Below are 15,994 nucleotides of genomic sequence, written 5' to 3'. Positions count from 1 at the left end.
GACCAGGATGGTCTCAATCTCTTGACCTCGTGATCCACCCGCCTCGGCCTCCCAAAGTGCTGGGATTACAGGCTTGAGCCACCGCGCCCGGCCTAATTTTTGTATTTTTAATAGAGATGGGGTTTCACCATGTTGGCCAGGATGGTCTCAATCTCCTGACCTCAGATAGTCTACCCGCCTTGACTTCCCAAAGTGCTGGGATTACAGGTGTGAGCCACCATGCCCAGCCCGACTAATTTTTGTATTTTTAGTAGAGATGGGGTTTCACCATGTTGGCCAGGCTGGTCTCAAACTCGTGACCTCAAGTGATCTGCCCACCTCGGCCTCCCAAAGTGCTGGGATTACAGGTATGAACCACTGCATCCAGCCGTGTGTGTGGTTGCTTCGTGAAGCTTCCATTTTCTTCTCTCTAAAATAAGGGTGAAAAGCCTGGTTTGCCCTGCCTCTTGGAGTGAGCTCGGACCCAAAAGCCCCATATCAGCCTTTTCAGGGTTGAGAGGCCATGCGCGGAGCCAGGCCCAGGGCTCTCTCACCCTCCTGGCTGGAGGGGGAGGGTTTTGGGAAGAGGGAGGATACTTCTCCACGTCCATCCCCAGGGATGGCAGAGCCAGCTCAGCATCTTGGCTCAGAAAAATTCCACTTGCTGTATAATCTTGAGCAGAGGCCAGGAGACCTGCTCCAATGGACTCCTGGCCTCCTCCAGGCCTGCCATGCAGTGTATTCAGGGTTTTTGAGCTCTGAACTCTGAAGAAACCTTATGGGAAGCTGCTGGGTGATTTTCCTTCCTTGGGAACTCCAAGCTCTGGGGCAGAAGGGGTATGAAATGGAGGCCACAGGCCTGTAATCTTAGCACTTTGGAAGGCTGAGGCAGGTGGATGACCTGAGGTCAGGAGTTCGAGACCAGCCTGGCCAACATGGTGAAACCCCATCTTTACTAAAAATACAAAAATTAGCCAGGTGTGGTGGCAGGCACCTGTAATCCCAGCTACTTGGGAGGCTGAGGCAGGAGGATCACTTGAACCCAGGAGGCAGAAGCTGCAGTGAGCCAAGATCATACCATTGCACTCCAGCCTGGGTGACAAAGCAAGAGCCTGTCTCAAACAAACAAACAACTACCTGATGTGGTGATGCATGCTTGTAGTTCCAGCTACTTGGGAGGCTGAGGAGGGAGGATCGATTGAGCCCAGGAGATGGAGGCTGCAGTGAGTCATGATCATGTCAGTTCCCCAGCCTGGATGAGACCCTGTATCAAAAAAAAAGCGCCCCATTTTACAGAACAGAAAACAGAGTCAGAGGTTAAAAGTGTTCACCAATGGGCCAGACGAGTTGGCTCACGCCTATAATCCCAGCACTTTGGGAGGCCAAGGCGGACAGATCACCTGAGGTCAGGAGTTCAAGACCAGCCTGGCCAACATGGCAAAACCCTGTCTCTACTAAAAATACAAAAAAAATTAGCCAGGCATGGTGGTGGGTGCCTGCAATCCCAGCTAGTCAGGAGGCTGAGACAGGACAATCGCTTGAACCAGGGAGGTAGAGGCTGCAGTGAGCTGAGATCACCATTGCACTCCAGCCTGGGCAACAAGAGCAAAACTCTGTCTGAAAAAAAAGAATGTTGACCTGGGCCAAGGCCATGTAGCCAGAAGGTGAAGGATGCAGGATTCAAACCCAGGCCTGGGTCTGGAGCCCGCACTCCCACCCACCATGTTGGAGCTGATATGTGGCTTGGCTTGCTTGAGGTCACCAAGTTGTAGGTGACAAAGCTGAGATTTGAACCCAGATGTGTGACTCTGAAACAACTGACTCTTATGCCGAACCATATTCCAGACCATCACTGGCCACCTACCGAGCCACCTCCCAGGCCCCTGCACTTAGAGAACTGAACTGCATACTGGAAGGACTTAGGGGTCATATGATCTCCAGTTTTGTTTTTCTGGTGAGGACTCTGAGCCTCGATGGGGTTGTTTGTGCCTTGAAGTCACGCTGTGAGGATAGCAGGTGGGACTGGCCCTCCTGACTGTGGCCAGGGTCTAGGAGCAGCTCCCCTGGACTGGACTCACCTGTGCCTCTTTCTTCCTCTTCCAGACGGAGCCCGTGGCTGGTGAGGCTGCAGAGCAGGGCCAGGCTGGGCCCTGCCCGCAAGGACGCCTGAACCCCTCACCGGCCCCTGGGCCCCAGAGCCCACCAGGCTCTCCTGCTGGCCCCACCATGACTTCGGAGTCCACATCACCCCCAGTTGTGCCCCCGCTCCACTCCCCCAAGTCCCCAGTCTGGCCCACCTTCCCCTTTCACCGGGAGGGCAGCAGGGTCTGGGAGCGGGGTGGTATCTCACCTCGGGACCTACCCAGCCCTCTGCCCACCAAGCGGACCAGGACCTATTCAGCGTGAGTACCTGCTCCTTGCCCAGACCCTTGACATTTGCCAGGAGAGGGACTAACCATCTCTATCCTCCTCCAACCCCTGTTGTCCTCACCAGGGACAGGAGAACTGTGTGGACCTTCCAGTAACTGCAATGTTTGTCCTGTCCATCCATCCATCCATCCACCCATCCATCCATCCATCCACCCATCCACCCATCCATCCTCCTATTCATCCATCCATCCACCCACCCATCCACTCTTCCATCTCTGTTCATACATCCATCCACCCGTCCCGTCCATCCATCCATCCATCTACCCACCCATCTATCCAGCCACCCCTCCATCTACCCATCCATCCACCCATCTACCCACCCACCCACCTATCCATCCGTCCATCCATCCATCCATCCATCCATCCATCTATTTCACAAAGATTTACTGAGTTCCTGACCAGGGGGGATCCAGTGATGAATAAGACAATGCCCCAGCCCACAAGCTGCTTACAATCCAGAGGGAACTTGTTCGCCATCCATTACCACCCAGCAGGGTTAGGGGTGAGGACCCAGCATGGGGTACGAGAAGAGATGATGTCCTGGTTGGGTTTGGAAGATGTATCATGTGAAGAATGGAGCTGGTGGTTCCAGGCAGATGGCACCACATGGGCAAAACCCAAGACATGGAGTTAACCTTTGGAGAAGGGGGGCAGACAGGGCAAAGACTAGCCCTGGACCTTTGGGGTAGATGACTGATGAGGTCACATGGGGGAGTAATACGAGTCCATAGGGAGGAGGCCAAAGGATCTTTTGAGAAGAACAGGGTCTTGCTCTGTCACCAAAGCTGGAGTGCAGTGGTGCAATCGTGGCTCACTGCAGCCTAGACTTCCTGGGCTTAAGTGATCCTTCCACTTCAGCCTCCTGAGAGTACTGGCGCATGCCACCAACCCCAGCTGATTTTTTTTTTTAATTTTGGGGCCAGACACGGTGATTCATACCTGTAATCCCAGCACTTTGGTAGATTGAGGCAGGCAGATCAGTTGAGGCCAGGAGTTCAAGCCAGTCTGGCCAACATGGCCAAACACTGCAAAACCCTGTCTTTACTAAAAATGCCAAAAATTAAGTAACTTAGGCATATCCTAAGAGTGACAGCAAAAAAAAAAAAAAGAAGAAAAAGAAAGAAATAAAAACAATTAGCCAGGCATGGTGTTAGTACCTATCATCCCAGCTACTCAGGAGGCTGAGAAACGAGAATCACTTAAACCTGGGAGGTGGAGGTTGCAGTGAACTGAGATTGTGCTCCCTGCATTCCAGTCTGGGTGACAGAGCAAGACCTTGTCTTAAAAAAAAAAAAAAAAATTTTTTTTGTAGAGATGGGAGGGTCTCCCTATCTTGCCCAGGCTAGTCTCAAACTCCTAGGACAAAGCAATCCTCCGCCTCAGCCTCCTAAAGTGCTGTGATTACAGGTGTGAGCCACCGTGTCTGGCCTCATTTTCCTTGAATGGGGATCACTGTGTGGTTTCTGGCCTGGGGCAAGTTTCCCAGCCCTGAGGCAGGCTCAGCAGAAAGGGCTCAGGAAGACTGTAGGGGCTGGGAGGGATGACTCAGGCCACAGCTCCAATCCCACTACCCTCTCTCCAGGACAGCCCGTGCCTCAGCTGGCCCCGTGTTCAAGGGCGTTTGTAAGCAGTTCTCACGCGCTCAGGGCCATGGCTTCATCACCCCCGAGAACGGGTCCGAGGACATCTTTGTGCACGTGTCTGAGTGAGTCCCCTTCACCTCCCTTTTCTTGGCCCCTGCCCTAGCATCCCCCATGGTGCCTCAAAAATTTTGTCACCCAGGCTGGAATGCAGTGGTGCAGTCTCGGCTCACTGCAACCTCCACCTCCCAAGTTCAAGCAATTCTCTGCCTCAGCCTCCCAAGAAGCTGGAATTACAGGCACCTGCCACCAGGCCTGGATAATTTTTGTATTTTCAGTAGAGACAGGGTTTCACCATCTTGGCCAGGCTAGTCTTGAACTCCTGACCTTGTGATCCACCCACCTCATCCTCCCAAAGGGCTAGGATTACAGGCATGAGCCCGGCCCTGAGGTCTGTTTTCTTGGCACCTTTTCTGTCCCCTGAGTAGGGGCTGAGGGTGCGTTTTGGGAGGAGGGCTGGGAGCAGGTGGGGAGTGGGCATGTGGACCCCAGAAGCCTGGGAGCCAGTGGCTGGGCCCTGGATCCTGTTCCAGCATCATGGAGGCCTAAGAGGACTGGGCCAGCTCCTGAGCCTCTCATCCTGGAAAAGGGCTTTAGGCAGGTAGGCCAGGAAGTAGAGATGGATGTCTAGGCCTGGTGCCACCCACTCCTAATGCCAAGAGGACCTCGGGAGGTCACTGAGCTTCTCGGAGCTTTAGGGACCTCCCTGTGCCCTTTGATATCCCAGTCCCCAAGGGACCCAGAAAGTGAGGTACAGCTTATGAGTTCCATTTTATTTTATTTTTTGAGACTCACTCTGTCACCCAGGCTGGAGCTTAATGGTGCAATCTCAGCTCACTGCAACCTCCACCTCCTGGGTACAAACAATTCTCCTGCCTCAGCTCCTAAGTAGCTGGGACTACAGGCACAAGCCACCACACCTGGCTAATTTTTGTATTTTTAGTAGAGATGGGGTTTCGCCATGTTGGCCAGGCTGGTCTCAAAATACTGACCTCAGGTGATCCACCTGCCTCGGCCTCCCAGAGTACTGTGATTACAGGCATAAGCCACCATGCCTATGAGTCCCATTTTACAGATTCAGGAGCTGAGGTTCTCAGAAGCAAGGCCTGGCCAGCCTTCCTGGCCTAGCCAGGCTTAGGGCCAGGCTGTCCCCAAGGCCAGGCTGCAGGGCTGTCTGGGCCATAGGGCCTGCTGCTGGGCTGACATCCCCCTCTCCTGCCTGCCAGCATCGAGGGGGAGTACGTGCCAGTGGAGGGCGACGAGGTGACCTACAAGATGTGCCCCATCCCGCCCAAGAACCAGAAGTTCCAGGCCGTGGAGGTGGTGCTCACTCAGCTGGCCCCCCACACTCCACATGAGACGTGGTCTGGCCAGGTCGTGGGCTCCTAGGCTGGGTGACTCACAGGCCAGCTGGCCAGGGGGTGGGGAGCCACACAGGGTGAACGGGCAGCAGCCGGCTCCATGCCCCACTGCCCCAGCTGATCAGTCCTTCAGTGGCCTCAGTGTGCACGTCTGTCTGTCTGTCTGTCTGTCTGTCTGTCTGTCTGTGCTTGTGGCCGTGAGCGTGTGCCTCCACTCACCCCATGACCCGTGACTGCTGTGTGAGCTGGCCAGGAGGTGGGTGGAGGGCAAGGCCACCAGACTCGGCTTCTCGCTGTCCACTGCCTCTCTCTTCCCCTCCCTGCCTCAGACACGCAGGACCCACTCGCCCTCCTGCCTACTTGTCCCCGTGGTGACTGAACCACGAGAGCCTCGCTCCCCTGGCCTCTGCCCCTGAGCCGTCCCGTGTCAGTCCCTGGCCTGGGGCCAGGCTCTCTGTCTCCCTCCCTGGGCTGAGGTTCCCCCACCACGGCCTGGACCCTCCCTCAGAAGCCTGGCCGGTGGGCGCTTTGGGGGAGCCTCCCAGCCTCTGGCAGGGGAAGAGGCAGACACGGAGGCGTGTGGCCCCCACACTGCTGAGGCCAGCCTTCCTTCCTGCTCTCCTCTCTCAGTGCACTGGAGAGGCAGGAAGAGGGGCCTGAGGGAGGAAGGGGTTTGCGACTCCCATTTTGCTGGCCAGTCCCCCCTCCTCAGCCTGGCAGTGCCTCTGGGCTCCTCCCCCTGTGCTGTGCTGAGCTGAGCCCAGGGGTCTGCAGAGGGTGGGGGTCCATCTCTGCAGCCTGGCTGCAGCCCTCCTTTCCCCTGACTCACAAGCCCCACTGATGCTCTGGGTCATACCCAGCTGACGGCTGCTGAGGACGCCACGATGATGGATGAACACACGTCCATCAGGCAGGGCCAGGCCTGGGCACCCACGAGGAGGGCCTGGGAGACAGGCCCTGTGGCCCCCACGTCAGCCCCTCTTGCCAAGGCCCTGATAGACCAGCGGCTCAGGTGTGGCTCTTACCGTGTCCATCCCTGAAGATGTGCAACTATCGCTGTCACCTGGAGTCCTTTTGGGGCCAAGATGTGTGTGCATCCAAGCTGGTGGGCATTCACTCCCAAGCAGGGGCGAGGCTGGCCTGGCCCGGGAGGCCAAGAGGAGGGCCCTGTCTGCCTCCACCTCTGGTCACACCCCCTGCCCACCACCCTCCCTTCTAGAGAGCACATCATCTGACAGGGGGAAGTGGGGCCGTGGTTCAAGGGAGGACAGGCCAGGGTGAGTAACACTGGGGGCTCAAATGCCCAAGATGAGGGGATCAGTGACTGTCTAGGAGGATCCCTGGCCTTGTAGGTGCCCCAAGACCCCAGGGTAGAGATCAGCCGGGGTGCCTGCATCCCGCCCCTGCCCCCAGGGCCCACGGCACAAAATCTAGGAGCCCAGAGCTGCTGAGGTATGCTGGTCATCCCCCTAAAATGGGCATGGCCCAACCTGTCCCATGAGGAAAAAGGGCCCCTGGCCCCCTTGAGAGAGGGCTTGTTGGTGAGGGTTGACTCCTGGGGGCCCCTGAGGCTCCCAGCCTGTGGAGAGGCTGCCTTTTAAGGCTCCACTAGCAGTCAGGATATGGTGGCATCAGCCCTGGGGCCGCCTGGGTGGCAGGGGGGCAGCAGCTCTCATCCCCACTCACAGGCCCTGCAGCGCCCATTTGGAATTCCCCTCAAGACCCCTGGCCACCCGGATCCCCCATTCTTCCTAACATTGGCAATAAACCCTCAACTGTGACCCACTGTGGCCTGAAGCTGCCTCTGTGTCAGGGTCCCCAAGGAAAGGGCTGGGGGCAGACACACCAAACTGCCTCTTCTTTGGGGCTTCAATGGCCCCCCTCCTTGACTGGATCAGAGACTTCTGTGTGACCTGGGCCAAGTCCCTGCCCTCTCTGTGCTGTTTACTCATCTGCAAAGTGGTGACTGTGACAGTGACTGGGGCCAATTATCCATTCAGACACAACTGACACCTACTTCATTCTGGGAACTTTAATACTGTGACAAAGTTCTCTAAAATAGGCACCTTCCCCACCGTACCCCATTGCCCAGGGTGGGCAGGCAGGGCGGGCTAGATCTCGTACTGACACTTGCTCATGCCTCCTCCCGGCGCAGAAAAAAAACCTGTTCTGTACCGAATTACAAGCAGCGGCTGTGGCCTGGGCCGCCAGGTGGAGCACAGAGAACACTCTGGGCCTTGGGAGGACGGAGCCAATGCCACCAGGAGCTGACTGGCAGGGGACGTTGTCTGCACAGACTCTGGCCCCCATCTGGGTGGGCCTTGCAGCAGGCGTCCTGGGCCAGAGGAAGGGCCCCGGCATCTATCCAACAGCAGGACCTCTCTTTAGGCCTGGGCCAAACTTTTCAAAAGTCACGATGCACAGATGTGGGCCCCGGTCACGCCTCATGGGCTGTCTCTGGGAAGAAAATCTCTCGGCATCGCTGCACTGTGTCCTGAGGAGAGACCACGCTGTGGCCGACAGTGCGGGGGTCAGCAAAGATCTCAAAATCGTTCCCACCCTGCACACAGGATGGGCAGAGAAGGCATACTTAGCGGGAGTCGCTTTCCACATCGGCTGCTATAGACCCGCCCCTCCTCCTGGCCCTTCAGAACTGCCAGGAAGCCCACCTTCTCAGCCCTCATCACCTTCCTGCCCTAACTTGCTGTGTGATGTGGGACAAGTGCCCGGCCCTCTGGAGGCCCCAGCCTTCCTATCTGTGTAATGGGGTTAGTGAGCTATGGTGGTTCTCCAGGAGCACCCCCCCACCAAGAGGTCTTTTGTGTTGCCCCATGTTCTGGCCTTGACCTCGGGTGATCTGCACTGGGGGAAACCTGGGCTGGAGCACACTCACAGGGCTGGTCTCATTCCCAAAGAAGTGGATGGTGTCGAAGCTGTCCTCGTCCAGGCTGTCCAGGCAGTAGCGCTTGTCCCAGCCCTCAGGGAAGACATCAAAGCTGATCATGCCTCCTGGCGGGGGGGAGGGGGGGAATGTTATTCCTTCCTGAGCGGGGCAGAAAAGACTAGCAGAGGGGTTGCTCATTCATTCACTCATTCAACAACCCTCGAGTACGTACAGAGGGCCAGGATCAGGACACGGGACAGACTTAGGATCCTCAAGGAAGTTATGACACAGGCTGGAGAACAAACAAGACCATGAAATGGGTGGGGGAAGCTCATCCAGCCAGGGTGGTCAGGGGAGACCTCTGAGGAGGTGACAATGACCTGGGACCTGAGCCGAGTGAGGATGGCTGGGGAACAATACACAGCCCCTGAGGCAGGGAAAAGGACTAGAGTCCCAGCAGTGGAGGATGCTGGGAGAGGCAGGGGGAGGGCTTGCAGGGCCTGGGCTTCACATGGAGAGGGAGGAATAGCCTTGGGAGGGCTTTGAGCAGAGGCACACCATGATTCCAGCTCCTGCCTCTCTGGCCACTGGGGAATGGGTGAGGTGTCAGAGGGGAGCCTGGCTGTGTCAGGGTCAGCTGGAGCCTGGGACAAGCAGCTGGCAGTGAAGGTGTGAGCACCAGTGGGATTCCAGACATGGGGCCCTGGGAGTTCTAAGAGTTTGGACTTAGGAATGGGCCAGGGAGAGCATTCAAGGGAGAGGCTTAGGTTTTTGGGCTGAGACACTGGGTAACTACTGAGGTGGGGAAACTGGGGGCCGGTAAACACTGAGCCCCTTTCTGCGTCAGGTCAGCCAGCCCCTCTGCCCTGAGCAGGGGAGGGGCTCCTAAAGCCACTGGGGGCCACAGCCTGGTCTTGGGAGAATCGGATGGTACAAGGAGGATCCCTTACACAAGGACTTCCAGTCACTCTGCCGGGTGGACGTACCTCGGGAGAACCTCAGCCCTTTGCCAGCAAACTCTGTTTTCAGGGCTTCCACGAACTTTTCCCGGATCTTCTCTTTCTGCAGAGGGTAGGGGGTAGATGGCAGCTCAGAGGACCTGCTGTGTGCCAGGCCCTGGCTGGACACACAATCCATGTGAGCTTGCTGAGCCTTCCAGATGGGCAGGACCCCCTCACTGTGCAGATGAGGAAACTGAGCCTCAGAGGGGTCATGCCTTCGTCAAGGTCACCTAGCCTTGGTGGCAGAGCCAGGGCCCAAATCCAGAAGGGATTGGGCTACCAATGGGTCTGTGGGCTGGGTCTTCTGAAGGGAGCCTTGGAGGAGAGAAACGAAGAGGAAGGCTGAGGAGACGGGCAGTCAGTGTCCCACGTCAGTGCCTATCTCTGGGCAGGGCTTCATCCTGTTGGCTGTGCCCAGTTCAATACAGCAAACACTCAGAAATGAGTGCAGGAGCTGAGAGCAAGAGAGCCGTGAGGAGGTGGCTGTGGGCATTCAGAAAGGACAGGATGCCAGGCATGGCACAGCACCCACTGTGCAAAGATGTGGCTGGGCTAGGGGACTCAGTAGTGCCCAGGCCTGTCCCGTCCCTCTGAGCAGGCAATCTGGTAGGAGCTCTGCAAACATGGAGCAGGGGGACAGTCCCCCACCATCCCCTAGGATCTCTCTAGGATCTCCATCTCAGAGGGCCACAAAGGGGAATGGCCATCTCCATCCCAAGAGGCGGCTGAACATCTAAACCAGCCAGCAGGACATTCAGTTGACAGAGGGTCTCAAGACCAGGCTGGGAAGTCTGACCACATTCTGAGGGACCCAGAGGGGCTGAAGATTTTGGAGCACAGGAGTGGGGTGGCTGGTATGGCCCTGTAGTCAGAGCTGGGTAGGACTGAGGCAGAAAGGCAGGTAGTGGTCAGCAGCATGGAGCCTGGAGAAAGGACCCAGGGAGGATGTCAGATATAAAGCCAGACACCCCCAGCCTGAGATCTGAAGGCAGGTAGCCAGGCTTGGCTGCTGTACTCAGCTGTGTGACCATGGGCAAGTCACCTGACCTCTCTGAGGCTATTTCCTGGACTAAAGGAAGAAGTAATGAATGAACCCTGACTGCTTCCTTCTCATAGAAAGCAGAGATGAGGGATGTGAGCCCCCTGCCAGCCTTGGCCTGGCTTTCCAGCCAGTAGATGGACTGCAGGGAGGCCAGAGTCCCCACCAGTAGCCACTCTGTAGGCCCAGGGCTACTGCTAAGAGTGCCCTAAGCTCTGAAGAAATGTTTCCACATGGCCAAGGCTTGCTGCACCTCCCTTCTCTAGAGAACAAGGCTGGTCACGGGACAGCCCCATGTACAAGGCCAGCCTCGGCAGGGACCAACCAGCACTGTGACCTTGAGCTGGTCACTCACCCTCTGGCCTCAGCGTCCTCATCTAAGGAAGGGAAGTACGTCCCTCCCTCAGAGTTCTGGAAGACTGGAGCTGGGTCAAGCATTTACACCAGATCTGGGCCGGTGCAGGGAGCACAGATCAGGAAGGTTCATGCCCCTCCAGTGCCGAAGGGGGCAAACAAGAGCCAAAAATACTTGAGAAGAACCAGGGCTCTGGGGTGGGGAGTTTGTGTGTTAATCCCCAATCCCAAGCCAGGCTCGGTCCATGTGCCATCTCGCATGACACCCCATGGGATGGGAACTGCTATTACCCCCACTTTACATATAAGCAAACCGAGGCACTCAGTAGAAAAGCTGCTTTTCCAGGTTATGAGGCAAACGGGTAGAGCTGGGACTGGGAACCTGGGTGGACAAGGAGTCACCTCTCAGCATGTGTGTGTGAGGGAGGGTTTCCTTGCCAATGACCAATCTTAACTAAAAAAAAGTCCCCGTAGCTGAGCTCAGTGGCTTACATCTGTAATCCCAGCACTTTGGGAGCCCAGGGCAGGTGGATCACTTGAGGCCAGGGGTTCAAGACCATCCTGGCCAACATGGTAAAACCAATCTCTACTAAAAATACAAATACTAGCCCGGCATGGTGGCATAAGCCTGTAATCCCAGCTACTTGGGAGAGTGAGACAGGAGAATTGCTTGAACCTGGGAGGTAGAGGTTACAGTGAGCCAGGATTGTGCCACTGCATTCCAGCCTGGGCAACAGAGTAAGACTCTGTCTTTAAAAAAAAAAAAGCAAGCTACAGAAATCCCTGTCCTGATCCCTGATAGAGCTTACAGTTCTGGGAAGGGGACAGACAGTAATTTGGATTTTAAAAGCAGATGGTAGAATATGGCCAAGGCTGCTTGGGGAGAAATAGGGAGGGGAAGGAGCAGGAAGTGCAATGGTGCTTTGGGAGGCCCCACGGAGGGACGAGCTGGGCCTGAGAGAAGTATACTCTGGCTGAGGCACAGCCCTGAAGTGGGACACTGCTGTCTCTAGTATCAGCCAGGAGGCCATGGCTGGAGCAGAGGGCAGGAGAGCTGAGGAACAGGTCAGAGAGAATGACGGAATGATGTGGACAGGCCAGCATGGAAAGGTTTGGATGGGTGGATTGATCCATCTCCGAGAGGGAGGGAGGCAGTGGGGAGAAAAGCAAAACACACATCATGGTTTAGCAGGGGTAGCACAGGCAGAGGTGAGGGGACCTTGGTGTGTTCCAGGAATAGAAAGTGGAGCTTGAAGGACACAGAGAGGAGACCCGGAGAGCTGGAGCCAGGCAGAGCTCTCAGGGCTTGGGGCACTGTAGCAGAGGGTTAGGACATCATCCAGTTGGCAACGAGGCACCATGGAAGGATTGTAAGAGAGGGGCGGGGCTGGGGGTAGATGTGGCTGACATGTTTGAAAGGTTCTCATGGGCCGGCACAGTGGCTCATGTAATCCCAGCACTTTGGGAAGCTGAGGCAGGCAGATCACCTGAGGTCAGGAGTTCAAGACCAGTCTGGCCAACATGGTGAAACCCCATCTCTACTTAAAATATATGGTTGGGCGTGGTGGCGCATGCCTGTAATCCCAGCACTCTGGGAGGCGGAGGTGGGAGGGTCACCTGAGGTCGGAAGTTCAAGACCAGCCTGGCCAACATGGTGAAACCCCATCTCTACTTAAAATATATGGTTGGGCGTGGTGGCGCATGCCTGTAATCCCAGCACTCTGGGAGGCGGAGGTGGGAGGGTCACCTGAGGTCGGAAGTTCAAGACCAGCCTGGCCAACATGGAGAAACCCCATCTCTATTAAAAATTCGAAATTAGCCGGGTGTAGTGGTGCACACCTGTAATCCTAGCTACCCAGGAGGCTGAGGCAGGTGAATCACTTTCAACTGGGAGGCAGAGGTTGTGGTGAGCCAAGATCATGCCACTGCACTCCTGTTTGGGTGATAGAATGAGATTCTATCTCCAAAAAAGAAAAGAAAGGTTCTCAGTGGCATTGTTGGAGAGCAGGCTGACAGGGCTTATGCGAGGGTGGGGAGAGACAGAGAGGAAAGTTGGAGCGGGCTGGGGTGGGGGAAAGGGGTAATCTGGAGAGTGGGGTCTCAGTTCTGCAGATGAACAGATTTGACACTGACTTGAGAGGCTGAGGTAATAGGAGTTGTTGGACCTGATGTCGGTGGGAAGGTGGAAATGGTGTTCCCAGGTATTGGTGTGGCTCAGTGAGTGGCTGCTGGTGCTGGTCACCTAGGGAGGGGGACCAGCAGCATTGGAAAGATGCAGGTGTGTCTGCGACAATGGCGCATGGTGGGTGCCCAAAAGGGTTCAGCTGAATCAGAACACCTCCTGCAGTCTATTTTACTGATGAGAAAATAAAGGCTCAGAGAAATTGAGTGACTGAGGCCCCACAGACCTAAGGTTGCACAGCTAATGGTACCTTGTCCAGTTCGGAGAACTCGATCCGCTCCTCCAGGGTGCAGCTCCGGCCGATGGGCGAGATGTTCAGCATGCCATTCCGGAATTCGATGAAGGTTCCACTGGTGGTGCGAGAGTGCGGGGAGCCAGAGAGAACCAGAGCAAACCTGAATTCAAATCTGGCCCCACCTGGGATCCCAGCCTTATAGGACTTCAAAGGGGACAAGAATCCACACTCCCCCCGAAAAAATCAGGGGCCCAAGTATCTCCAGGCTCCCTCTGAGGGACCCACACTTCTCCTCCCTCAGGCCCCTGGTTCTGGAGATCAGGCTGATGGGACCTCACCGCTTCTTGGGCAGTCTGAGCAGAGCCATGTAGCTGAGGCAGAAGTTGATCAAGTCCTGCAGCAGCTCCTCCCCCAGGTGGTTCTGGATGGTCTGGGCAAGGAACACAGGGCTCTGAGTGTGGCCTAGGCTGCCTGACCCTGAGACAGGCACAGCATCTCTCCCCCAGCCCAGCACAGAAGGCACCCTTGACTGCCCCACTGTGGAAAAGTGGGGCACCCCTGGCTAAGCCCCTGGCACACTGACCTGCTTGGAGAGCAGTCGTCCATGCTTATACTGCACCGTCCCGTTCTCGGCAAACACATAATCAAACTTCTCAATGACTTTGGTGCCACATAGAGGACGGGAAAAAGAAAGAGTGTGAGACCACGTCTGTGATGCCATAGGCAAGTAAAGAGAGAGGAAGCTCACACCCTTGTTTTCACATTCAAAGGCCATTTGTTCAATCCCAGGCTGCAACCTGCTTCTCCAGCCTTTCTCCCTCTGCAGCTTGGTTTTCTTCCAAAGGATCTGGGCCTCTGCACACAGGCATCCGTGCAGGTCCTTTTGTCAGGACCGTCCTGCCTTGGCTTCCCTGCCACTCATCCTCCAAGATCCAGCTCCCTCCTCTGGAAGCCGTGCAGTACTCTCTGGCAGACGGCATCATTTCCAGTCTGTGCTCCCCGGCCCCTCTGCAAAGGGGCTTCCTTCCATTCTACAGCTGCTGTCACATTGTGTTCTCAAAGCTGGCTGCATGGGACAGTTGGAGTTTTCAGCTCTGGCTGCCTCGAGAAGCAACTGGAGTAGGTGGGAGATGGGAGGCACAGGGAGCACAGCCCAGAGACTGCTGCAGTGTCTGGGTGGCATGATGGGATGTCTGGTGGCAAATGGAGACAGAGGGGACAGAAAGATATTTTGGGGTTTGCTGATGGAATAAACAAGGGGTGCGGAAAAGGAAAAATTCAAGGAAGATTCTGGCTCAAGGAACTGGAGGCACCCACTTTGACCGAGCTGAGTCCAGGAGATCTGAGGTCTAATCAATTTCCTAGATAACTTCAGAGTCGTCCTCTCTGTTAAATGGGATGATCACACCTACTTTAAAGTGTGATTGTAGAGATTAAATGAAATGACATTAACACATCATCATTTTTGACAAATAGTAGCCATCATTAATTCTGCCCCCACCCCTTTTTTTTTTTATATGAAGCCTCACTCTGTCACCCAGGCTGCAGTGCATTGGCCTGATCTTGGCTCACTGCAACCTCTGCCTCCCAGGTTCAATCGATTCTCCTGCCTCAGCCTCCTGAGTAGCTGGGATTACAGGCATGTGCCACCACGCCCAGCTGATTTTTTTTTTTTTTTTGAGATGGAGTCTCACTCTTGCCAGGCTGGAGTGCAGTGGCGTGGTCTCAGCTCACTGCAACCTCTGCCTCCTAGGTTTAAGAGATTCTCCTGCCTCAGCCTCCCAAGTAGCTGGGACTACAGGCGTGTGTCACTACACCCAGCTAATTTTTGCATCTTTAGTAGAGATGGGGTTTCACCATGTTGGCCAGCTGGTCTTGAACTCCTGACCTCAAGTGATCCACCTGCCTTGGCCTCCCAGTATGCTGGGATTACAGGTGTGAGCCACTGTGCCAGCCCATTCAGCCCATTTTAAAGATGAGGAAATCAAGACTCAGCAGGGAGAAATGAGAAGTAAACTGCATAAGGGCAAGTTCTGCCTGCTTTGTTCCCAGCTGTTTCTCTAGGGCCTGGCACAATGCCGGGCAATAGAAGGTGCTCAAACGTTTGTGGAATCAGTGAGGGAACTATCTGGCTGCTCTCTCTCTTCTTCTGCCCCAGAGAAGCAGGACTGGCTCTTTGAAGATGCCCAGGAATCTCTCAAACTCCCCACTCCCGCTACCCCCAGCCCCACGCCTACCTTCGTCCCCGTCACCCAGCTGCTCAGCGATCTTAGAGTAGTCAGAGCCACCCACCACACCAATCTGCACTCGACTTCGCAGCTTCTGCAGGAAGGCGGCCACCTCAGGGTCAATTTTCTACGGGGTAAGGGAGAAGTACAGCATTCTGGCTTTCAGCATGCCTAAGACCTCCACTTAGCCCTCATTTAGTGCTCAGAACCCAGGGAGCCCACATTCTATCTGGATCTGAAGCAATACAAGGCTTAGACACCAAAAATTAGACAGCCAGGGGGGCATCATGGCTCAGGTCTGTAATCCCAACACTTTGGGAGGCCAAGGCAGAGAGATCGCTTGATCCAGGAGTTTGAGACTAGAGTCTATGAAATTTTTTTTTTTTTTTTTTGGAGATGGACTTTTGCTTTGTTGCCCAGGCTGGAATGTAGCTCACGATCTCAGCCCACTGCAACCTCTGCCTCCCGCATTCAAGCAATTCTCCTGCCTCAGACTCCCAAGTAACCGAGACTACAGGCATCCGCCACCACACCCGGCTAAGTTTTGTATTTTTAGCAGAGACAAGGTCTTGAACTATTGGCCTCATGATCCGCCCACCTCTGCCTCTCAAAGTGCTGAGATTACAGGCATGAGCCACCACGCCAGCCAATTTTTTTTTTT

At 55.5% G+C, this 15,994-nt stretch overlaps 2 protein-coding genes across 5 annotated transcripts in view; one reads left to right on the top strand and one right to left on the bottom strand.

The window, feature by feature from the left end:
- CSDC2 (cold shock domain containing C2) overlaps nt 1-7,195 on the top strand; it is an 18,922-nt gene extending 11,727 nt beyond the window's left edge. The window contains exons 2-4 of the mRNA XM_017510339.2: nt 2,083-2,381; nt 3,992-4,114; nt 5,276-7,195. Of these exons, the coding sequence (XP_017365828.1) occupies nt 2,206-2,381; nt 3,992-4,114; nt 5,276-5,438 (462 nt within the window). The 5' untranslated portion in view covers nt 2,083-2,205 and the 3' untranslated portion in view covers nt 5,439-7,195. The remainder of the gene's footprint in view (nt 1-2,082; nt 2,382-3,991; nt 4,115-5,275) is intronic.
- A 229-nt stretch (nt 7,196-7,424) lies between these two features.
- Nucleotides 7,425-15,994, bottom strand: part of PMM1 (phosphomannomutase 1) — an 11,651-nt gene continuing 3,081 nt past the window's right edge. For 2 of the 4 annotated variants that reach the window (XM_017510335.2, XM_017510333.2), the window contains exons 2-8: nt 15,343-15,427; nt 13,689-13,765; nt 13,444-13,535; nt 13,121-13,220; nt 9,281-9,356; nt 8,304-8,419; nt 7,425-7,970 (exon numbers count right to left, since the gene is read on the bottom strand). In XM_017510335.2, the coding sequence (XP_017365824.1) occupies nt 7,848-7,970; nt 8,304-8,419; nt 9,281-9,356; nt 13,121-13,220; nt 13,444-13,535; nt 13,689-13,765; nt 15,343-15,427 (669 nt within the window). In that variant the 3' untranslated portion in view covers nt 7,425-7,847. Of the gene's footprint in view, nt 7,971-8,303; nt 8,420-9,280; nt 9,357-13,120; nt 13,221-13,443; nt 13,536-13,688; nt 13,766-15,342; nt 15,461-15,994 lie in introns of all 4 variants that reach the window. The other 2 variants (XM_017510334.2, XM_037731970.1) reach the window with 1 other exon arrangement.

This window comes from Cebus imitator, unplaced genomic scaffold (genome assembly GCF_001604975.1).
Source record: "Cebus imitator isolate Cc_AM_T3 unplaced genomic scaffold, Cebus_imitator-1.0 Scaffold435, whole genome shotgun sequence".
In the NCBI taxonomy this organism is placed as follows: domain Eukaryota; kingdom Metazoa; phylum Chordata; class Mammalia; order Primates; family Cebidae; genus Cebus; species Cebus imitator.
The sequence above is the reverse complement of the archived record's forward strand: the minus strand, read 5'-3'. Positions and strand labels throughout refer to the sequence as shown.